The sequence below is a fragment of the Rutilus rutilus genome, assembly GCF_951802725.1.
Source record: "Rutilus rutilus genome assembly, chromosome: 1".
NCBI lineage: Eukaryota > Metazoa > Chordata > Actinopteri > Cypriniformes > Leuciscidae > Rutilus > Rutilus rutilus.
This window is the reverse complement of record NC_140209.1, coordinates 65,776,354-65,800,979: the sequence shown is the minus strand read 5'-3', so window position 1 is coordinate 65,800,979 and position 24,626 is coordinate 65,776,354. Positions and strand designations below refer to the sequence as shown.

Below are 24,626 nucleotides of genomic sequence, written 5' to 3'. Positions count from 1 at the left end.
TGGGTAATTGAGGGAGTGAGTTCAGGTGTGGAAACAAGGAGGATTCTGGGAACTGTAGTAATGACAAGACGACGACAGATGGTGAATGTGACATTACTCCCCCCTCCCGCTAGGCGCGACCCGCGCCGTCCAAGACAGAACACGGGAGGGGGGGAGGGCATCCTGGAGTCCGTGACGGGGAGGTGAACCAGGTGAAGAAGGACGGACTCCAGGATGGTCCAGACGACCAAGGCGGAGCAGACTAGTCAGGGGGCCATGGCGGAGTAGGAGACCACCCCTCGGGCGGTCCAGGTGGGGACGACCCTTCAGGCGGCCATAGCGATGCAGACTGAGGAGGTGGCCATGGCGAAGCAGGCTGAGGAGGTGACCATGGCGGTGAAGACCCTTCGGGCGGCCATGGCGGAGATGATGGACCCTCGGACGTCCAGGGCGGAACAGGAGACCACCCCTCTGGCGGTCCTGGCGGATCGGCCTAGTCTGGAGGTGTACTGCCCCCCCCCCTCCCCCCAAAATTTTCTTGGGGAGGCTCCCCGGTATAGAGTCCTGAACCAAGGTCAGATAAATCCCATCACATAGAGCCTCTTTCACCTAGTTATCATCATATAGAGACTGTGTCTGTTCCCCGAATTTGGAAATACAAAAAAAACCTAAACCCATTCAAGGGTAAAAATTTAATTGATGTTCAACAAATAAAAAACAGATATAATGCGGATGAACAAATGATAAAGCTTGGATTGCTGAATATTCGATCCCTTACTTCAAAAGCACTCATTGTTAATGATATGATAACAGACTATAACCTAGATGTGCTGTGTTTGACAGAAATCTGGCTAAAACCAGACAATTATATTACTTTAAATGAGTCCACCCCGCAAGATTACTGTTATAAACATGAACCTCGTCTGAAAGGCAAAGGGGGAGGTGTTGCTGTAATTTATAGTAATATCTTCAGAATTTCTGAGAAGTCATGTTTTAAATATAATTCTTTTGAAGTGTTGTTGCTTAATGTAACACTAGTGAAAATGATAAATCACGTTTAACATTTGTGCTGGCTACTGTATACAGGCCACCAGGGCACCATACAGACTTTATCAAAGAATTTGCTGATTTTCTGTCAGAGTTAGTATTGGCTGCAGATAAAGTCCTAATTGTTGGTGATTTTAATATACATGTAGATAACGAAAAAGATGCATTGGGTTTGGCATTTAAAGACATTCTGAACTCAATTGGAGTTAGACAACACGTGTCAGGACCTACTCATCGTTGTAATCATACTCTAGATCTAATATTATCACACGGAATGGATGTTGATGCCGTTGAAATTCTGCAGCAGAGCGATGACATCTCAGATCATATGTTAGACCTATCACTTCTGCCACTAAAGATTGCTTTATTAATAATCTTTCTGATCAGTTTCATCATCTCAGCATCCCAGATAGCTTAGAAGAACTAGATATTGTGACAGAAACTTTTAACTCTCTCTTTTCCAGCACTTTAGACACAGTTGCTCCTTTGCGGTTAAAGAAGATTAAAGAAAATAGTCCAACGCCGTGGTACAACGAGCACACTCGGGCCCTTAAGAGAGCAGCCAGAAAAATGGAGCGCAACTGGAAGAAAACAAAACTAGAGGTATTTCGCATTTCATGGAAAGAGAGCTCGATTACGTACAGAGAGGCCTTAAAAGCTGCTAGATCTGCTTATTTTTCAAACCTATTAGAAGAAAATAAATATAATCCTAGGTATTTATTTGAAACAGTGGCTAAACTAACGAAAAATAAATCCTCAACCCTATAAGTTTCCAAGCAGCACAGCAGTAATGACTTTATGAACTTCTTTACCTATAAGATTGATAATATCAGAAAGAAAATTATAACTATGCAACCGTCAACTACAGAATCGCATCAGGCAGTGCATTGTAGTCTCCCTGAGGAAAATTTTTATTCATTTGTTGCTATAGGAGATGAAGAATTTACTAAACTCGTTAAATCATCTAAATCGACAACATGTATGTTAGACCCTATACCGACTAAGCTACTGAAAGAGATGCTTCCAGAGGTCACAGATCCTCTTCTTAATATAATTAATTCATCTTTGTCACTAGGATATGTACCGAAAACCTTTAAGCTGGCTATGACTAAACCGCTTGTTAAAAAAAAAAACGCAACTTGATCCTACAGAATTAGTCAATTACAGGCCGATCTCGAATCTACCCTTTCTGTCAAAGATACTAGAAAAGGCGGTATCCTTACAACTGTGTTCCTTTTTAGAAAGAAATGATATCTGCGAGGATTTTCAGTCCGGATTTATACCGTACCATAGTACCGAGACAGCTCTCATTAGAGTCACAAATGATTTACTCTTATCATCTGATCGTGGTTGTATCTCTCTATTAGTGTTACTCGATCTTAGTGCTGCATTTGACACTATCGACCACAACATTCTTTTAAATAGACTCAAACTATGTTGGCATTAGTGGAATTGCACTAGCATGGTTTAAATCATATTTATCTGACCGTTATCAGTTTGTAGCAGTAAATGAAGAGATGTCTTATCGATCACAAGTTCAGTATGGCGTACCACAAGGCTCAGTACTAGGACCGTTGCTGTTCACTCTGTACATGCTACCCTTAGGAGATATCATTAGGAAACATGGAATTAGCTTTCACTGTTATGCCGACGATACTCAGCTCTATATTTCTTCAAAACCTAACGAAACTTACCAATTCACAAAATTAACGGACTGCATAGCTGATATAAAAAATTGGATGACTAGTAATTTCCTACTACTAAATTCTGAAAAAACAGAGATTCTAATTATTGGACAAAAAACGTCCTCACGTAATAACCTAGAATACTGTCTAACACTTGATGGCTGCTCTGTTAAGTCTTCGTCGTCGGTTAGGAACCTGGGTGTGCTCTTTGATACCAATCTATCATTTGAAAGTCACGTGTCTAGTATCTGTAAAACTGCATTTTTCCATCTTAAAAATATATCTAAATTACGCCATATGCTCTCATTGACAAATGCGGAACAATTAGTTCATGCGTTCATGACCTCAAGGCTAGATTATTGTAATGCTCTACTGGGTGGTTGCCCTGCACGCTTAATAAACAAACTACAGCTGGTCCAAAACGCAGCAGCTCGAGTTCTTACCAGAACCAGGAAGTATGACCATATTAGCCCAGTTCTGTCAACACTGCACTGGCTCCCTATTAAACATCGTATACATTTTAAAATATTGCTGATTACTTACAAAGCACTAAATGGTTTAGCTCCGCAGTACTTGAGCGAGCTCTTAACGCATTATAGTCCTTCACGTCTATTGCGATCTCAAAATTCGGGCCAGTTGATAATACCTAGAATATCAAAATCGACTGCTGGCGGTAGATCCTTTTCCTATTTAGCACCACAACTCTGAAACAGTCTTCCTACCATTGTCCGGGAAGCAGACACACTCTGTCAGTTCAAAGCTAGACTAAAAACACATGTCTTTGACCTAGCATACACATAACACACTATAGACTTCTATATTTCCATATTAGGCTGCATAGATTAGGCCAGCCGGAACCAGGAACACTTCCCATAAATCCTGATGTACTCGGTACATCATAAGAAGAATGGCGTCTACGTTAATTTTAGTCTCTCTGCTTATACCAAGGTTTACCGCAGTCCGCCGAATCCAGATCAGATGAAGGACCTGCGCCTGGACGCGATGACAACGCAGTACTGAAGTGTCAACCAATCTCTCCGTTTACTGAAGTGAGGTGGACCCCGGCCGTATCCAGATTAGATGGTGGATCTGCACGTGGACCCATCCACGACGCATCCCTGAAGTGCCAGCCTCATCAGCCCTGTGAAGGCCTCATCGACACGACCAATCTGACTTCTGACCTGTAACGCTGCCTGGATCATAATCATACACTGTTCGCTCGTTGGCCAGAGGAGAACTGGCCCCCGACTGAGCCTGGGTTCTCCCAAGGTTTTTTTCTCCATTCTGTCACCTGATGGAGTTTTGGTTCCTTGCCACTGTTGCCTTGGCTTTTGGCTTGCTTAGTTGGGGACATTTAATATTCAACGATATTATTGATCTGCCTATTTAGGATGGACAATGATGCAATTTTCTTCTAGAAACAAACCTTCTATATTATCAATGTGAAGCTGCTTTGATACAATCTGTATTGTAAAAAGCGCTATATAAATAAAGGTGACTTGACTTGACTTGACCAGCGATGAAGAGGGCTTTGAGCTGGGCAGGACCAGCGGCGAAGAGGGCTTTGAGCTGGGCAGGACCAGCAGCGATGAGGTCTCTGTGCTGGGCAGCGATGAGGTCTCTGTGCTGGGCAGCGATGCTCACTGTCACAGGCGCGGCGGGCATGACGCTCACAGTCTCAGAGGCGGCGGGCACGACTTATACTGCCTTGGTCTCGGCAGCTCTTAAGTGAAGTGCGGGCTCGGCTGGACTGGCGTGAAGTGCAGACTCGCTAGTGCTGGTGACTGAATTCCGGATAATGATGGGTGGCGTGGTGAAGATGGCTGGTGTGTGTGGTTGAGTGGTGATGTCATCTTCAGCCTCACCAACGGTGAGGGCTGACCCACTCAACCACAACACGTGATCAAGGTAACCGGCGAAGGTTCCTGGAAAAGCTGCTGCTGGGGCTTGCTGGTGCAGATGATCGTCTAAGCCCAACCAAAAGACAGATTTAAAGACCTTATCTGACCAGCTTACCCCAGCAGTGAGTTCCAGGAAATCGGCGATGTAATTCTCAATTGAAAGTCCGTCTTGAAAAGTGGTGAGTAGTGAGTGAGCTGGGTTAAACGGGGTGAGATGAATTCCCATGCTGACTCTTTTTTGGTCGGTCAATCTGTAACATCTCAAGGTAGAAGAAGATGAAGTTCCAGGCAAAGATCCAAAATACTCAATATTTATTTAAACTGAAGCATAATCGAAACAGTGTGCGTGCACAGAGTGCTAACACAAACACAAACATTGACCGACAACAGAAGAGTGAACAGGGAGAACTTAAATACACAGACAGATGAACACAAGACAGGTGATGCAAATGATGATGATGAACAGGTGGGTAATTGAGGGAGTGAGCTCAGGTGTGGAAACAAGGAGGATTCTGGGAACTGTAGTGATGACAAGACGATGACAGATGGTGAATGTGACAATATCAAATGGGTAGGCTACATAAAAGTAGAAGTAAACGCGGGATGCATGTCTAATAGGGCTGGGTATTGATTCAGATGTTACAATTCGATTCGATTTCGATTCGCAAGCTCTCAATTCGATTCGATTTCGATTCTAAATTAGATTTTGATTCGACTCAATGAATATATATTTAATACAAATCCTATATTTATAAAAGAAAAAAAAGAACAGCGACGACAGATCTTGTGGTCTAGCCAGCAAACAAGTGTCTTTATATCTGTATTTTTATTTTATTTTTTTGTTAGTGTAAGTTTCTTTTAGTAACCATTTATAACGTGCGTCGTGGTGAGTGAAAGGATGACACCAGGTAAGTTGTTTGCTCTTTTAATAGCCGCAGCTGCGCTGACAACAGGCTACAACAACAACCATATCACATCCAAACAATCCCTCCGCCTCTAAGCGGGCACTATTTAACCTTAGCATATGTGCGCAGCACTACATACTACATCCTCCTTTCTTATAATAAACAAAACAAAAGTTTATCTTTAGCAGAGAAGATGTAAAATGCAGCTTAGCTGAAAGAATATTTCAATAGGTATCAATCAGGGATACATTAAACTTAAACTGAACATACCATTGCATATCTACTGTTTCCCACCAGTCGGCAGCACCGGAAGTTTCTTTGTGCCTCTGTTGTAATAAGCGTGCTGTCTTCGCTGGAGGTCCTGAAGAGTAGAATGTGCGTTAGCTGGTACTGCAGGTTGCAGCACTGTGCTTGAGCTGGGTAAAGTGCTTCTCAGGACCCTGCCCATAAGCAGTTGTACTGGAGAATAGCCCATACCTGTGACAGGTGTGTTCCTGAGAGTTAGAGGTGCCAGAAATGGGTCAGTGTTGGTTTGTTTGGCCTTCTTTAACAGGTACTTAACAGTCTTCACTGTTCTCTCGGCCAGGCCATTTGACTGCGCATAACCTGGGCTGGAGTGAGTGAGCTTAATTCCCCATGCTGTGGCAAACATTCTCATTTCTTGGCTTGCAAAAGGCACATGGTCACACACAATCTCTTTAGGTATACCCACTCTGGTAAATACCGATTTCATCTTATTAATGACTGTGTGTGCCGTCTTGTCTCTAATGTTTAGTACTTCCGGGTATTTGTAGAAATAATCGACAACCAGAAGAAATGACTGACCACTGATTTCAAATATGTCAGCTCCTACTTTCAGCCAAGGAAGCTCTGGGATTTCATGAGAGATCATCAGCTCCCTCTGGTGGCGAGGTTGGAACTGCTGGCAAGTTGCACATTCCTCAACCATTTTTTCAATGTCTCTTGTCATACCTGGCCAATACCAGTGTACTCTGGCCAAGCTCATGCAGCCTCTGTAACATGTCTGACCTCATTTTACTCGGTAGAATAATTCTGTCTCCTGCAAACATTATTCCTTCTCTTATTGACACTGAGTGCCTAATAGGCCAGTACTGTATCACCTTTTTGTCGACTTGTTTTCTGTGATGTGGCCAGCCCTGCCTGTGAATGTCCAGCAACGTTTGCAATATGTCGTCGTTTTGTGTCTCAAACTTTAACTGTACCAGAGTCTCTGGGCTTAGGGTCTCTGTTGGCTCAAGAGCATAGATCACTTTTTCGTCAAAAATGTCACACTGTCTCTGTTGCTCCTGTGTAATTGCTCGTGAGAGTGTGTCTGCGATCAGTAACAGTAACAGAGGGATGTCCATCTTTCATTAGACATGCGCCTAAACCGTCCTTGGATGCATCTGCTTGTATCACGACATTTTTCTTTGGGTCAAAGAATTTGAGAACAGGGGCTGTTACAAGCGCATTTTTTAGACTCTTTACAGCTTCCTCATGTTCGTGTTGCCATTGCCAAACACTGTCCTTTCTCAGCAGTTGTCTCAGTGGCGCTGTGGTGTCGCTTCTCCAGGTATGTACCATGAGAGATACTTGATCATCCCAAGCATGCGTTGCAGAGCAGGTCTGTCTGTGGGTGATGGCATGTCAATTATTGCCTTAACTTTTGCATCGTCTACTTTAAAACCCTCTGAGGTCACAACATGACACTGTTCACCTTGTATTGGATCTTCTCTTTGTTGAATTTGACGTTAGCCTCCTTTGCTCTAGTCATCACTTTTTGCAGTATTTGCAGTCGTGTTCCTTTTCTGTGGATGCAGCGATAATCATGTCATCAGCAATTATGTGAACACCCGTGATGTCCCCAAATGTCTCGCAGTTGCGTTGCTGAAAAACTTCACTCGCCGACTTGATCCCAAATGGTAGGCGCTTAAACCTATAGCACCCCCATGGCGTGTTGAAAGTCCTTCAAAGACACTCGCATGTTGCTTTAGCAGCTCCTCTTTTGTAGTTGAGAACTTGACTGCGAGCGTGTCAATGTCCATCCTTTTTATCAGACCTAACGCTTTACATGCATCCTTGCCTAGGATGGCTGTGTCTGAGTGGTTTGACACATAGAACAGCAGGTTGGATTTGGTTTGGGCATTGGAGCACTCCAGTGAGATTGTCCCTTCTGGTTTCAGCTTAACACCACCGTACGCCACCAACACAGTCTTTGTCAGTTTTAGTTGCAAGTTTATTCGTTTTTCACGCCTGGCTTTTCTCTTCAATGTTTTGTACACAGCCTGCGGTAGTACATTTGTTTCTGCTCCTGTGTCTAACTTAAACTTAACAGACATGTCTCCAGCATCTATGTCTGCATACCATGAATTGTCTCTTTTAGTGCTTATTTGGTCAATGTTCACTGTCCCAATGAAAAGTGTGTCTATTTCTGAGCTCAAATCATGCATTTTCATCTTATGTGTTGCTTTTGTAGTCTCACACATCTTTGCGTAATGATTGAGCTTACCGCACTTTCGGCACGAGACTCCAAATGCTGGGCAAAGCCTTGGTTGATGTGACTTTCCACATTTCCTGCACACTTGATCCTTTATTTTCCTGCTGTCACTCTGGACTTGTAGTTTCCGTCCCTGTTTCCATTGTTGGTTGTCTTTACCTTTGGTCTTGTTCACTGCATGTATTGTTCTTTCTTGTGTTGTAGTACTCATTGCTTGTATTTGTGCTTTGGCAGTCTCCTCTCCTCTGCAGATGTCGATCGCTCTCTCCAGCGTGAGATCTGACTCTCTTAACAGCCTTTCTTTGAGCCGTGGATCATTCAAACTGAACACAATCTTGTCTCTGATCATGTCATTTTCTGACGCACCAAATTCACAGTCCTTGCTTTTCTGTCTCAACTCAGTCACATTTTTTCTCAATGGTGACTGACCTTTTCTTTGGCTGACAATATGCTTTAAATGCATATAAAATATCATCCACTGTTAGCTCTGCTTCATCCGCTTGTACAACGTCTAGAGTGTTGTATACCTCGAGAGCGTCTTCTCCGAGTGCATGCAGTAAGATAGCTACCTGTACTTTAGCTTCTTTTCCATCAGCACCACTTGCAGTCATGTATATTTGAAAGCGTTGTTCCCATCTTCTCCAGTTTTCGCTTATATTGCCTGTTAGCACCAGCGGGGATGGTAGTTTGAACTGTTCCATCTCTTTTCCGCACTCGAGCGTAGCTGCCTGCTCGCTCACGCTAGCTTAGCCTTTAGCAAAAGTCCGTGTCTAACTTCGGCAAAATAAAATAAAAAATCGGCGCACTGGACCAGCTTCTGACACCATGTAATAGTTTCTTTTAGTAACCATTTATAACGTGCGTCGTGGCGAGTGGAAGGATGACACCAGGTAAGTTGTTTGCTCTTTTAATAGCCGCAGCTGCGCTGACAACAGGCTACAACAACAACAACCATATCTCATCCAAACAATCCCTCTGCCTCTAAGCGGGCACTATTTAACCTTAGCATATGTGCGCGGAACTATATACTACAGTTAGTTGTTGTCTGTTTTGTTTAATTTCGATCCCTGGTTGGTATGTTCGTTATTATTGTGACGTCTGTTGTGAGTGAATAAATAGATTTGAGCGATTTCGCCATTTACTCGTTCTTGTTTATGTTACGTAGATCTCTTCTCTTAGAGCTGATAATTTTTATGAGAGGTCGTAACAGTCTATTTGATCATATGCATCAGTCGGAGTGCCTGGTAGTAGCTGTAAGGCAGGTGAAAAGCGTTTAGTTAATGTTGAATATTGGGTGAATATTGACCTATTGTGCGTACCGTTCTGGCTCCCGCTGGCTACAGGGGATCCGCGCTGCATTTTGTTTAAAAAAACACCTTATATATTGTGTAAGGTCCCGTGGCAGGCGCATATATCCGTGACGGGTCGAGTGGCAGGCGCATATATCCGTGACGGGTCGAGTGGCAGGCGCATATATCTATGGCAAGCCAAAGTATTCATAAACGCCTGGTCAGGCGTCTGATTGCACACTGACACGTCAAAAGCGTGCGTTTCGACAGCCCAACGCGCGTCCCTGATGCGCGATTTGCCATAAAAGTGTGCGTTCTTAATGTGTGCCTTGTGGTCAAGGAAAACGCGCCTCAGGACGTGTGATCCATTTAAAATGCACGTTCTCGAAGTGCGCTTTGGGGTCACCAAAAACTCACGTTTTTGAAAATTTGACAGAGGAGAGGATTATAATTGGTGAGTTATTATAATCCAATAGTTATCATTTAGGTAAAAAAAAAATTCTAAAACTTAAACTTCATAACTTTTTAAAACTTTACTTTAACAATTTTATTTAACTTCTTTACTTATCTGAGATGTGTACCCTTTTAGTACTCTGATAGTTCGCAGTGCATTAAGTAATGTAAACAAATGCAACTTTTGATTTTAATAATTATTAGTCAATAAAAAAGATCAATAAATGATGTAGAAGTGCAGTTAATTATTAGTTCATGTGAACTAATGTAGTTAAATAATGTATGAAACCTTTTGGTAAATTGTTACCGAAATTACAACTGGCAAATTTGCGAGATGTGTCTCGAACGAAGGGATTAGGGGACTGTCCGAGGTACTGAACTAAAAAACTGTCTGTTTTCTCTTTCTTCTTCTTTTTTTTTTTTACCGAAATGATAACTATTGGATTATAATAACTCACCAATTATAATCCTCTCCTCTGTCAAATTTGCCATCGACAATTCCATGCTGTTTTGCTTGGGTTTAATGATAATACAAGAGTCCTAAACGACATACAGGGACAAAAGCATGACAGACTCGAGCAATGACGCCTTCGACGTGCGATTTCGAGAACACTATAGGGAACGAGCACGTTCTTTTCGCCTGTTTGGACACTTTACACACGTTTGCACTGCCTGTTTGGTTTACCTGTTTACACGTTCATAACGTGCATTTTGTCCAACTCAAAACACACGTTTTCGACGCCCATTTTTGTTACGATAAACGCACGTCAAAAACGTGTGTTTTCGGTGACCCCAAAGCGCACGTCGAGAACGTGCGTTTTAAATAGCAGATCACACGTCGAACACGCGCGTTTTGATCCATGACCACAAAGTGCACGTTAAGAACGCATGCTTTAATGGCAAATTGCGCGTTTGGCTGTCGAAACGCACGCTTTTGACGTGTCAGTGTGCAATCAGACGCCTGACCAGGCGTTTATGAATACTTTGGCTTGCCATAGTGCACAGCTCGAGCACGCTCGTAACCGTGCACTCAGACAAACAAGAGACAAAACCGAGAGTGTCAGAGCTCTGTCACAAAACCAATAATTGAACTAGACAGAAGTGACAGAACCCTGACACTTTGTTGTTTATGATGGGATAATTCTTGAGTTTCAGTCAGAATTCAGCCAGAGAAAGCGCGCTTTTGAAATGCAGTGCTGTTATAATAACATTTTCTCTGTACTTTTATGTGGGATTGAATTTTTGTAATTAATTTTTTTGTAAATTGACTGTGAAATAAAGTTTTAAACATATATAAAATATATATATATATATAAAATAACCTCTCTCACACACGCGCCGTGTAGTGTTGTACCAAAATTTCAGTATTCGGTACCAATACCAGTGAAAATCCACGGTTCTCGGTACCAATTTTGGTACCAAAGCTTAATTTAGATTAAATTTACATAATTATATTAAAGTGTATATCACAGTTACAAAGATGGAAACTGTAGTATTAAAAACAATTTACAAGAAGATTCCATTTGTTAGATAACATTAGATAAAATGACCTAACAATAAACAATAGTTTTTAAAATCAAAAGTTAACATTATTTCTGTTAACATTATTTAATGCACAATGAATGAAGTGGACAAACATGACCAATCAAGTGTTTGTATTAAATAACATTCACAAACATTAATTAATTTTGTAAAAATATGTTCACTCAATGTGTTATGTTAGACAACGCATTAAGTGATGTTAATGAATGGTATCTTATTGTAGCGTTACCAAACTATACAGGAGATAAAACTTGCTTTATTTGACTTGACTATACTTTCATTTAATCCAAAACTGCATTCATATTTAATTTTAAAAGGGCTTTTTAAACCGGCTAAGAGTTATCCAGCCAAGAATTAGCCTAGAACTGCTTTTCTGACGGACTGATATTAATGACGGCTTTATATTTCTCATCTCCATAAATATATCTAGTAGTAAAGCTAATGCAAGGGCTAGAAATCAATTAATTCTTTGCTGATACTTCCTCGTCATCATGGAGAGCGCAGTTCGCACCGCTTTCTCCTTTCCACAAGCGCTTGTGGTGTCTGTCGTTGCTATGCACCCATGAACAAAAGTGCGCATGGAAAAACGAGCTTGCCGCGCGGCATTTGAAATAACGTATCTGCACGCGCAAAAACATCAGCAGCAGTGCCGGTCGCCATGTCTCAGCACTTTTATGAAGAGGACGCAACTGCACGCGCTTCGGGCATGCACGCGCATCAAGTACCGGGTTTGAGAAAACCTGGTACCGTGACGTTTAACCCTCTGGGGTCTGAGGTGTTTTTGGGGTCCTTGAGATGTTCTGACATGCCCTTACATTTGTCCTTTTTTCAGTTATTTATAAACATGTTAATGGCAAAGGTGTAAATTCACTCCATAATATGTGAAAAAACATGTATTTATATGTTTGAAATTTTAAGAGAATAATGTTTATGCGCGGTTATTGGAAAAAATAAAAATGAAAGTTTCTAAAATAAGGCCACAAAACACATACTAAATATGTGTCCACAAGGCTTTTGACTAATGGATGTCGTCGCCTAGAGTTTTTTCTTCAAAATGATGTGAAAATCATCCTGCCTAATCATTCTCATAAAACAATACATTGATTTACATTTTTTAAAACACATTCTGTTTGGAAAGGCAATATGCATAATGAGCGTCAACGATCATGCATATTAAGTGGTTCACACCTGAGGAGACAATGCCCCCGCATAATGAGCTGCATACTTAAAGAGCCATTCATTCAGGTGTGTCACCTAGCCACAAGAAAGAATGCAAGAGCAATATATATATATATATATATATATATATATATATATATATAGTTCAGATGCAAAAGCCTCTAAATGCCATCTGAAATTTTCTTCTAGAATGATCATTTTTATCAAGTTTGTATATTTAAATTCAATAATTTCACTCAAATGGCAATGAAGATTACCTATTAATTGTCATTTAAGTGAAATTACTGAACTTAAATATACGAGCTTGATAAAAATGATCATTCTAGAAGAAAATTTCAGATGGCATTCAGAAGCATCTGAACTCTTCATATATATATATATATATATATATATATATATATATATATATATATATATATTCTACCAAATTGGTTCACAGTCGGAACAGTTGGAAGCATCACAATTTTTTTTTTTCTGGAATGTCACATGATTATGGTTCTTCATGTTCCATAAATGGACTATTATTGTGCATATAGCGCCCTCAGGCTGCTGGTATGGATTGAAAACACAATAGATCAGAGTATGAAGCGCTCATAATGATTATATCGACGCATTTGGGTATAAATTCAGTAAATATTATTCCTGTCTATAGAAATATGATGTAAATCTATGAGAATCTATCAATATTTCTCCAAATCTGCACATTTTTGAGCTAAAGCCCTGAGGGTTGTTTTTTGAAGCGCTGTCATGACGACAGCACAGTGTTTTTTTTTTCTGAATGGGAGCGGCTGACGATTCAGCTTTTTTCAGCAGTTTTTGCTGAAAATTGATGGTTTGTCTTTTTAAAAAAGTCTTTTGTCTTTTATTTTTCGTGTTTGCATTTGAGGAAAAAAACAATATTACATGACAGTTCTCCTTTATGGCCGCGAGCGCTTTGAAAGCGGCACTAAAAGACTTTCAAACTTTCACAGAGACCTAAAAACAGAAAGCACAAAGCCTTTCTTTAAAACTTCATTTTGTATTAATTGTATCTTAATTTTAATAAATTTTTCATTAACCAATTTCCTGGATTTAATACATAAAAGTAAATATAGGCTAGCAATCACAACATAAGGTGCTTGAACTGGAGATTATTTCATCTTGAACCGAACCGTAGCCTACTCGCCTCACAGGCCTAAAAAATGTGAAATATATTTACAGAAAGCTGGTTCTAAACAAAACCATCCAAAACAAAATAAAACTATGTAGCCTAATAAATGTGCATTTCTCCGGTGCGTTCACTAGCCTACTGCGAAGATCGCGAGTCATTATAGTCTATCAGCCGACACAGAAATTAATAAACAATTAAAATGTCATTGCAATATTTTACATATTCATAATCATTACTTTTGCTGGTTCTTTGAGGCAGCTTTTTTAGGTTTATGGCCTTTTGGAAAAGAGCTCTTCACGTACAAACACCGTTTCACCAAGGCACAGCGGCCCTTCAGCACATAAGAAAAAAAGAGAAAAAGCACGGACTTACTAATTACGAAACTTTGATGTGGTTGAACAGGTGAAACAGTCACAAATTCCTCTGCAACTCAAACCTTCTCAGTACGAGTTATGAAGGAAGAGAACAGCATTACAGTTTTCAGCGCGTCCTCCTCTGATTGCTGTGTTGTGACTGAAAGAGTGCGTGCAGGAGCACATGCGCAAAACGTAGGTTTGTAAAATGTCATTTAAAAAAAAAAAAAAATCATTTTTAAAAATGCCAACGGTGCAGGAAAGTGAATGAATGAAACTTGCTGGTTTCAAGGCATTTCAGGGGGCGTTTACCTTTTTGCATAGATCGCCTAGCACATTATCTTATGAATAGCGCGCTCTGCGAGTGGGTGTAAACTCATTACTGATAATTAGATGAGATGGGAGAAACTGTACTTCTCTTTAGTTTCATACAGATTACTTTGCAGGAGAATATTTGTTTTGAATGAGAATTGTTTTATTTAAAAGTAGAAATTTAAAGCTTTCTTTAGACGCATGTTTCATGGTTGTGTGATAAGTATTAGCTGAGTTTCAGTTCATTTTCCAGACGTGTTTCAGAAAGATTTTTGCGGAGACAGAGTGAGCTGAAAGCGCACCCTGTTTATTTTATTTATTTAAAAATAAAAACAAGGTTTTGATGTTAATGTGAGTGTACACAAAAAAAGAAGACCCTCTATAGTTTATAATCATGTATTTATTTTATTTATATGACCATAAATGACGGATTTTTTTAAGTCTATGTTGCTGCTATGTGAAAAAAATCCACCAAAACGCGCCGGCGCGTTTGTCGACCTCAGAGGGTTAAAAAAAAATTAGTACCGACTTGTCATAAATGGGTTCACAGACATGTTCGAGAAGGTTATCTGTTTGGGTGATCGGTGTAAGATGGAGGTCTCTTAAAGGTCCCCTATTATGCAAAATTCACTTTTGCATGCTGTTTGGACAGTGTGTTGGCAGTGTGTGTACACAACCAGCCAATAGTGATAAAAATCCACTCACTCCTTTTTTATTAATCCCCATAAATCATCAGCAGTGTCTCCCAACAACCTGTTTTCAGAATGCTGTTTTAGTGACGTCACTAAGCACAGGCCCCGCCCACGAGTGTTGACAGACACTGCCGTTTCAACATAGACCTGCCCTGATCGAGTTCACAGCTGCTGCACTGACGAGAATGTCTCCCAAGCGTTGTAGGTGTTGTGTGGCTGGATGTATTAATCCACATAGCTCTCTCTATTTACTCCCGAAATCTGAGGCAGCCACTGAAGACGAGGTGGAATTATTTAGTTTTTAAAGAAAATGCTCCCTCAACTCTACCGAAATTCGTTTATGTACTTGTGCACTTCTTATAACTTACTGTGTTTACTCAGCTCTTACGATGATTTTCTGAAGTAAAACTGACGCTTCATCTTTTGTGTGATGTACAATAAACTTTATTAAAGGTCCCGTTTTTTGTGTGTTTTTGAAGCTTTGATTGTGTTTACAGTGTGCAATATAACATGTGTTCATGTTTCGCGTGTAAAAAAACTGTATTTTTCACACAATTTACTTATCTGTATACCGCTGTTTTCACTTGTTTCATAAAAACAGGCTGATGACATCCTTGTTCTATGAAGTCCCTCCTTCAGAAATACGTAACGAGTTCTGATTATGCCAGCGGTTCCTGTACGTTGTGATTCGACAGCAGCTTAGCGCACGTTGCCCGGAAAGGTCACGCCTCTTACCATAACGTGGAGATGCAAGCGCTCAGGGAAGGCCAAACAAAGGTGATTTGACTCCGGGATGAAAATAACAGCGTCTCGATGACATGGCGACAAACACACTCTACAAACTCTCACACTCTCTTCCTCTTATCCGTGCCCGTGGGAGCGCAACAAGACCACGCCCCCTTTTTTTGTGTATTCCTGTGGGCGGAGGTTAGTCCAAAAACTGTTCTAGTGACGTCATTAAAGAAGGAAATAGAGGGATGTAGTCCAAATCGGCTGTTCGATGTAGGTGACTTCTGTTAAATAAAATATCTCTCTTGGCATTGAACTTTGAGCTTTATCATTTTACAGAAATTGTTTATGCTCTAACAGCAACATTACACACTAACTAAAGTTTGAAACATGGGATCATGAAGAACGGGACCTTTAAACTCATCCGTATATTTTTGATCATCATTCGGACCTGGTCCGAAACAGCAGACTTGTAGGCTATTAATAATGGATACATACAAGCAGATGACAAATACGTTATAACCGTAATTAAACTACTAAACTATACCTGTTCCATCTCCATACAGCACTCTGACTCTGTGGGCATTATTGTCCGACTCCGGGTCGAAATGTCGTGCAGCAGCAGCTTATTTGCATTTAAAGGGCACACACTAAAACAGCGCGTTTTTCTGAGCCCCAAAAAAATGACAATTTAAACATGCTGTAAAAAATGATCTGTTAAAACTTCACATACACACTCTGGGGACATCAAAGACTTATTTTACATCTTGTGAAAAGGGGCATAATACGGGACCTTTAAAGAGTATGTTGGGAAATGAAGGAGGAAGTTCCAGTACTATGTCTTTGTGAGGTTTCTACAGCTTCTATAGTATCAGAGTCTATACATTATTTTCTCAACATATTCTCACTAACAACTCGTCTGAACGCTTTGTCAGGACTGCTTGGTGTCACTTTTTAACACACTGGGACCCCTTCAGTGTTCAAAAACTATTAAAAACTCTCAGTCTCACATACACACCAGCCAGGATGATTCTTACTGGTCCACTTACTTGAGTTTGTCCAGTGTGCAGTCTGGATGGTTCATAGCTTCAGAGAGCAGCTTCAGTCCTGATTCTCCTGGGTGATTGTAGCTCAGATCCAGCTCTCTCAGGTGTGAAGGGTTTGAACTCAGAGCTGAAGCCAGAGCAGCACAACCTTCTTCTGTCACCAAACACTGAGATAATCTACAACAACAGTAAGTGTTCATGTCAGTGTGCTTCATTTTTAGAGAATATACACTACAATAAACAACACGGCTCTTCAACCCCTCAATTATCTTTACAAGGACTTCTGATTGACTGCAATTAGTGATGCTGAGATTACCCAATTTCAAAATTGACCGTGATTACAATGGTCACGATATTAAACAAATGATTTGCTCTTATCATCCGATCGTGGTTGTGTCTCTCTATTAGTGTTACTCGATCTTAGTGCTGCGTTTGACACCATTGACCACAACATTCTTTTAAATAGACTAGAAAACTATGTTGGCATTAGTGGAATTGCACTAGCATGGTTTAAATCATACTTATCTGACCGTTATCAGTTTGTAGCAGTAAATGAAGAGATGTCTTATCAATCACAAGTTCAGTATGGCGTACCACAGGGCTCAGTACTAGGACCGCTGCTGTTCACTCTGTACATGCTGCCATTAGGAGATATCATTAGGAAGCATGGAATTAGCTTCCACTGTTATGCCGACGATACTCAGCTCTATATTTCTTCAAAACCTAACGAAACTTACCAATTCACTAAATTAACAGAATGCATAGCTGATATAAAAAATTGGATGACTCGTAATTTCCTACTTCTAAATTCTGAAAAAACAGAGATTCTAATTATTGGACAAAAAACTTCCTCACGTAATAACCTAGAATACTGTCTAACACTTGATGGCTGCTCTGTTAAGTCTTCGTCGTCGGTTAGGAACCTGGGTGTGCTCTTTGATACCAATCTTTCATTTGAAAGTCACGTGTCTAGTATCTGTAAAACCGCATTTTTCCATCTTAAAAATATATCTAAATTACGTCATATGCTCTCATTGACAAATGCGGAACAATTAGTCCATGCGTTCATGACCTCAAGGCTAGATTATTGTAATGCTCTACTGGGTTGTTGCCCTGCACGCTTAATAAACAAACTACAGCTAGTTCAAAACGCAGCAGCTCGAGTTCTTACCAGAACCAGGAAGTATGAGCATATTAGCCCGGTTCTGTCAAAACTGCACTGGCTCCCTATTAAACATCGCATCAATTTTAAAATATTGCTGATTACTTACAAAGCACTAAATGGTTTAGCTCCGCAGTACTTGAGCGAGCTCTTAACGCATTATAGTCCTTCACGTCTATTGCGATCTCAAAATTCCGGCCAGTTGATAATACCTAGAATATCAAAATCGACTGCTGGCGGTAGATCCTTCTCCTATTTAGCACCAAAACTTTGGAACAGCCTTCCTACCATTGTCCGGGAAGCAGACACACTCTGTCAGTTCAAATCTAGATTAAAGACACATCTCTTTGACATAGCGTTCACATAATACATTATAGACTTCTATAATTCAATGTTAGGCTGCATAGATTAGGTCAGCTGGAACCGGGAACACTTCCCATAAATCCTGATGTACTTGTTACATCATGAGAAGAATGGCATCTACGCTAATTTTAGTGTCTTTGTTTATCCCAAGGTTTTTCCCGCAGCCTGCCGGATCCAGGCCGTTTCCAGATCTGATGAAGGACCTTCGCCTGGACCCGGTGTCAACGCAGTGCTGAAGTGCCAACTAGTCTCTCCCTATGGAGGATCCCTTTCCCACTCTACAGATAACGCGTCGTCGGGAAAACTCAATTTGCGTATCTACCCCGAATTGATAAAATAAAATAAAATTCGAAATCAAAACTATAAGGAAACACCAGTAATTTGTTTAGGTTTGGTTTGTAGGGAATTCCAAACCTGCACACATATATTCAAACGCACATAACTATAGAACCCGTTCTTAATGCGCATCTGAACGCCATCAGCGTTTCTCACAGGTTCGCGTTTAAAGTCTGTGTAGAGAGAATGGTGTCGTCTTGGCGGCCCTAATTTAAAAACAAATGATCGTTGCGACGGAAGCGAATCAATCAAAACTAACTTTAGCTGGAAAATAACTTTATTAAAGAACCGCTATAAAGCCAAAACAATCTTACGTTAAATTATACATTTATCTCTGTAAAGCTGCTTTGAGACAATCTACATTGTTAAAAGCGCTATATAAATGAAAATGACTTGACTTAAACAGTAATTTGGAAGCTATGTTTAAAAATAAAAAAATAAATTAATTAGTCTTTCAGACTTGTGTGTGGCGGATTATTTCATAGGGGTGCAAGGGCCAGCAACCAGTCTGGGGTGGCAAAGAAATCTTAATTATTAATCATCTCAGTATCTGTGCATCTCTGCACCTGAACTGATCGCTGTACTTCTAGATTGTTACAAACACTACCTTCGAAAATCCTCCTGTCTGCCACAGGGGGTCTCCCTCATCTGAGTATTAACAGTATTAACTGAGTACTGACTACAAATCCCAGAACTCGCATACCTGGACTGATTGCACAAACACCTGTTCCCCGTTTCATGGACTATTTTAGCACTGAGCACGCTAGGCTAAGTGCAAAGTTTTGTTTTGCCATGGCTAAACTGATCAATTAATCGATTTAGCGATCCGTATTGACTATCTCATTCGCTCTCGAACAACAAACAGATTCTCTAACCCTCTTCACTAAGCAAACTTCTCTATGGATGACACTGAACCCATGCAGATAGGATGAACTCATCTGTCCACAGAGGAGAAAGAACGCTGGATCAGGGAACATCTATGTCTGTATTGCAGTCAAGCAGGACATCTGAGAGCAAACTGCCCAACTTGACTATCACAACAGTAGATGCGCAGGTGAGCACAACTCCGAGGGCGAGTACTAGGGATGGAGAAAGGGTAACACCATTATATTAACAGCCTCCCAGGGTAACACCATTATATTAACAGTCATTGGGCATTTTTCTAAAGCACGTCGATTAATACCTCTGCCCAAGCTACCAACAGCTTTCGAAACGGCAGAATATCTCTTCCATTACGTGTTTCGCTATTATCGACTACCTGAAGATATTGTCTCAGACCGGAGCTTTCCAGTTAATATCTCGGGTCTGGACAAGGTTTCTTAGAATATACTGTCAGTAGAATCAGTCGGACTAGAGCCGCTTCTTACCCTGGGCAGAATATGCTCAAAATTCCCTTTAGAAACCTTCCACTAGCATTACCCCTTTCCAATGTGTCCTGGGACCTTTTATTTCAGTGGTCAGGGGAAACCTCTGAGTTACCGGCCGTTGAGGACTGGCTCTGACGGAGCGAGACGGTATGAAACCAAGCACACATCCAACTTCTGGGTAAGTCAGAGTGAACTGCGATGCTAATTGAGTCTCATGAATGCACAAAATACCAAAAGCCAATGTCAGGATTTTCATTAAGTAACATTAAGATGAGCATGAGCAGGATATTTTATAGTCTCCTTCTGTGGTCCAAAAAAAAAAAAAAGGACATACTGCATTAGAAGAACACCAGGGTGACTTTTATTATTAACTCTTTCCACACCATTACGCATCTTCTGAAAGAGTTCTGAATCTCCTGAAGAAAACACAAAGAAGACTCAGAAACAAGGGATCTCATATGTAATCATATGCATATGTGAAATAACGCGATCACCAACATTAAACAGCATATAAATCAAAACTGCCTAATAGTGTTGGGCGATATGCTCCATTTTCATATCGTCCTATCGTCAGCCTGTGAGATCGGCAATACACGATATTATCGTGAGGGGGGCGGGGCTTACTTATTTGATTATTAACTTGCTTATTTACTCGTTAATTTGCTTGTTTTATTAGTTCGTTTTATATATGAGGTTTGTTTTCTATTTTGCTAGCAAAGGTGGAGTGTTTATTAATAGGCTAAATCAGGTTATTTCCCGGTATAGTGAGGTAAAAAAAGATCCTATAATCATTCTTGTATCTGACTCAGAGTATTTCAGCATGTCAGCGGGAAATTTACGGACACACATTATCCTCTCATGCCGTTACAGATGCAGCATTTTGACTGTACTTCTGTACGAGATGAGAACACGTTTTAATAATTTCTTAGGTCAAGAAAGAGTCGGAGTTTGTGATATATGTCCTCTACCAGTGCTCTCTCTGTCTGTATGCACTTCACATATCGCACTTCAATAAGCCCAAAGAATGGGGGTTGTGTCTTAAATGCTGGGAGAAATCAAAGGCAAAAATCTAAAAGTCGATCGGTTATACTTAAACTTATGACTTGACTCTGATAAAGAAAAACGACAATGCGTTTACATGACCACATGCATTGTCAGTTTATTCGGCATAATCGAGTTAATAACGTGCATGTAAACGCGCTCATTCCCTGAAAATGAAAGCAGAAACGGACTGAGCTTTCGCTGCGTTAACGGCACGTTCTCTCAGAGAAAACGGTGGATATAACGGTATAGCAACTATCTTAATTAAGTTGGCTTAATATTTCTCTTGTGGACTTACATTATTGACAGTGAAACAATAAGAAGAATATTACTTGTTAAACAAGTGTTTGAAGTTGCTTTTGATTTTCACAGATGGTAGAGTTGTGCTACTAAAGACTGTTATTAGGCCTATCATTTTAGTGATATTATTATCATTAATATTTTGTACTTGTATTGTTTTTAGTGTTATTAGTGTCATTAAATGTTTTGTTAATGTGCTATGGAAACAAAATACTGACGAACAACGATGCCGTCTTCATCTTGGCTCTGTATAAGAATGATGCGTCTGTTAAAACAAGCACTCTTGACAATTTGTGAATGGATCTCATACGCGCGCGTCGGTGATGTCGCAAGTGTGGTTATGTGGTGATGTTGTTATGAATTTAGGCAAGGTAAATTAATTTTAGTTCCTAATTAATTTAATAACAATACTAGCTTCATAATAATAATGATTTAATACATCAATGGGAAAACGAGCTAATTATCGTATTGATATCGTCAAAGGCATCTGCCAGCAGCGATATCTATGACTATCGTCGATACACGATACTATCGTCTATCGGCACAACCCTACTGCCTAATGTTACTGAATTAAATGTCGATTCAGGATGAGCTATAGGCCCGTGCAAGCATTAGGGGTGTTGAAGGACTCGATCTACTCCATCTGTGTTTTGATCATTGTTCTGAATTCGATCTGGATGTGGTCTTTGACAAAAACGTTATCGTAACCCCCCCTCAGATCTGATGAAAATCAGAACCAGAGCTTCTGCTTCTGTATTGTATGGAAGCATATCGGTAGCAATATTCAATTTGACACGTAATATGCAAAATGACAATGCAATATGTAAAATGGCAATGTATTTCTGTATATAAATTTACATTTTTTGGTGCAAAATGAAAATGAAAATTCAATTATATAATTTACATTTGCCATTTAATACACTAATGCATATTTTAACACTTTATAAGTCAAAATTAAAATGTATTACAGAAATGATAAGATTTGTTTAACATGTTCAGGCAAAATTTGTAGCAACATGATCATTTAAATGTTATTTCTCTTAATTGCATTTACACTCGTAGGTAAGAGACTTGCGATTACATTTTCATTAAATGTCAATGAATGCAGCAAAATTCAATGTGCAAATTTAAAATGCATTCCGAGCCAATCACGTCCCCGCCCCGTCCCGCCCTGTCAATCACTGCATCAAGGCGGGGCTCGGCAACAGGTAAACATAGGCAAATGTTCGCGTGGGAGCGCGCAGGCGTTAGTGCAGAGAGGAGACCCTGAAGCGGAATGAATGATCATCGTCAGAAGAGCCGAGTGGTGCTGTAAAAGAGGCTTATGTTTTAAAGAAAAACGTCAATTGGAAAAGCTAGATATTCTGGGAAGCATACAAATGCCTGTATGGAGCAGAAATGAAACATTAATGCTCTGCTGTTGTAGAGGTCTGCACGGGCTTTAAACTGAAGCTCGAACCCGGCCCGTACCCGCGATCATTTAACCCGACCTGACCCGACCCGACAATTACATTTACATGTTAAGCCCGAACCCGACCCGAACCCGAGGCCCACTCTATTTCTCACAGCAAATAAATACCATTTTTGCAATATGTTGTATTTAATGATTGCCTGAAACGGTAAACAAATACATGTAGGCGCAGCGGCCCAGCCAGCTATCAGCACAGCAGTAAGAGAAAAACTTACCAATTACGTAACTTTGCTGTGGTCGAACAGGTGTAACAGTCACAAATTTCTCTTGAACTCAAACTTTAAACTTTAAAAAGTTCACGCAGTGTTCCAAAACTATTTACACAAATATATCCTTCTCAGTATGAGTTATGAAGGAAGAGAACGGCATCGACAGTTGATGGTTTCAGTGCCGTCCTCCTCTGATTGAAAGTTAGTCCAGCTGCACTGAAGTTCCTCTCGCTGCTGCTGCTACTTGCAGGGATGCTGAGGATTTTCTGTTGTTGTCTGTGGTCTGCGTAGCCTATGCACACATTGCACATCTGCGCACGCAACTTTCTCTCTCTTGCGTGCCGGTCACCACAACACAGCAAGCAGGCAAAGCACACGGCACGCAAACTATATATAGCCTATTTAGTTTTTCTTAGTTACAAACCCGAACCCGACCCGAACACGAGGCTGTTCAATAAACAATAAACCCGAACCCGACCCGAAACCCACACATTCGGGTAGCAGACCTCTATGCTGTTGTTGTCTGATGCTGGACTGTGTAAATGATGATTTTGTTTTTTTATAAAATATTCTCATTGTTTGATGTATGCTTATCTTTATTTAGGCCAAATTTAGGACATTTAGGCCAAAGTGGGCGAAGATAAAAATCGTAATTCAGTCAAGAGTAGTGAGTGATTTTCTCTTTTGTTGTTTTATTAACATTAAAGGGATAGTTCACCTAAAAATAAACATTTTGTCATCATGTACTCACTCTCAAGTTGTTTTAAACCTGATGTTAAAATTGAACATAAAAGTTTTTGAAGAATGCGAACCAAACAGTTGCTGGTCCTCAATGACTTCTAAAAGTTTTTTTTTTTTGTACTATGGAAGTCATTGGGGACCAGCAACTGTTAATACCCACATTCTTCAAAATATCTTATTTTGAGTTAAGCACAAGAAAGAAAGAATACAAGCTTTGGAACAACATGAGAGTGAGTAAATCATGACAAATTATTTTGGGGTGAACTATCCCTTTAAGGACAAGCGACAGCATGTTTACTAGGTCACTTTAAGACCTGCACGCATCTAGAAACAGACATCAGTTAACTCAAATCCGATTTTCTCTCAACTGTTTTCGTTCACTTTAGACATAACCAACTCTGTTTATGTAAACCTTGTGTGTATTTGGCAGTATTAGCACAATCAGACGCAAAAGATAAAGTCCAGTGTGGCGCTGTTTGATAGTGCGTGCTCAGAAAAAGTGCATCATGTCAGAACAGAACGCCAATGAAATGTTTACCCAGCAAAGCTTTAAAGCACAAGCAAATAATTTGTGACAACTTTTGTGATTACGAATAAGTGCAGTGTCCTGTGAGTGTAACTCTACCACTGCATTAAAGCTGCCGTCGGCAAAAAAATTTTGATCATATTCAGTGAAATCGACACTATAATCCGACAGAACAACATAAATAAGGTGGTTTTAGGAAAAAGCCCGAGCTTCTAACTCCACCTGGAGCGTGTTATTTGTTTCGCAAAAATCCACCGCTCCCGGTTCATCGGGTCCAATCAGCGCAGGGGGGTGTGAGATCTGACTGTCAATCACAGGTCGTGCACACGCCACAGATTCCCCCTGTGACGC

General features: G+C 40.4%; 1 protein-coding gene across 1 annotated transcript in view; it reads right to left on the bottom strand.

Moving 5' to 3' along the window:
• The window catches only part of LOC311295365 (uncharacterized protein), an 87,161-nt gene that overhangs the window by 30,250 nt on the left and 32,285 nt on the right, over positions 1-24,626 (bottom strand). Inside the window, exon 5 of the mRNA XM_084416715.1 lies at positions 16,763-16,936. Coding sequence (XP_084272841.1) covers positions 16,763-16,936 — 174 coding nt within the window. The remainder of the gene's footprint in view (positions 1-16,762; positions 16,937-24,626) is intronic.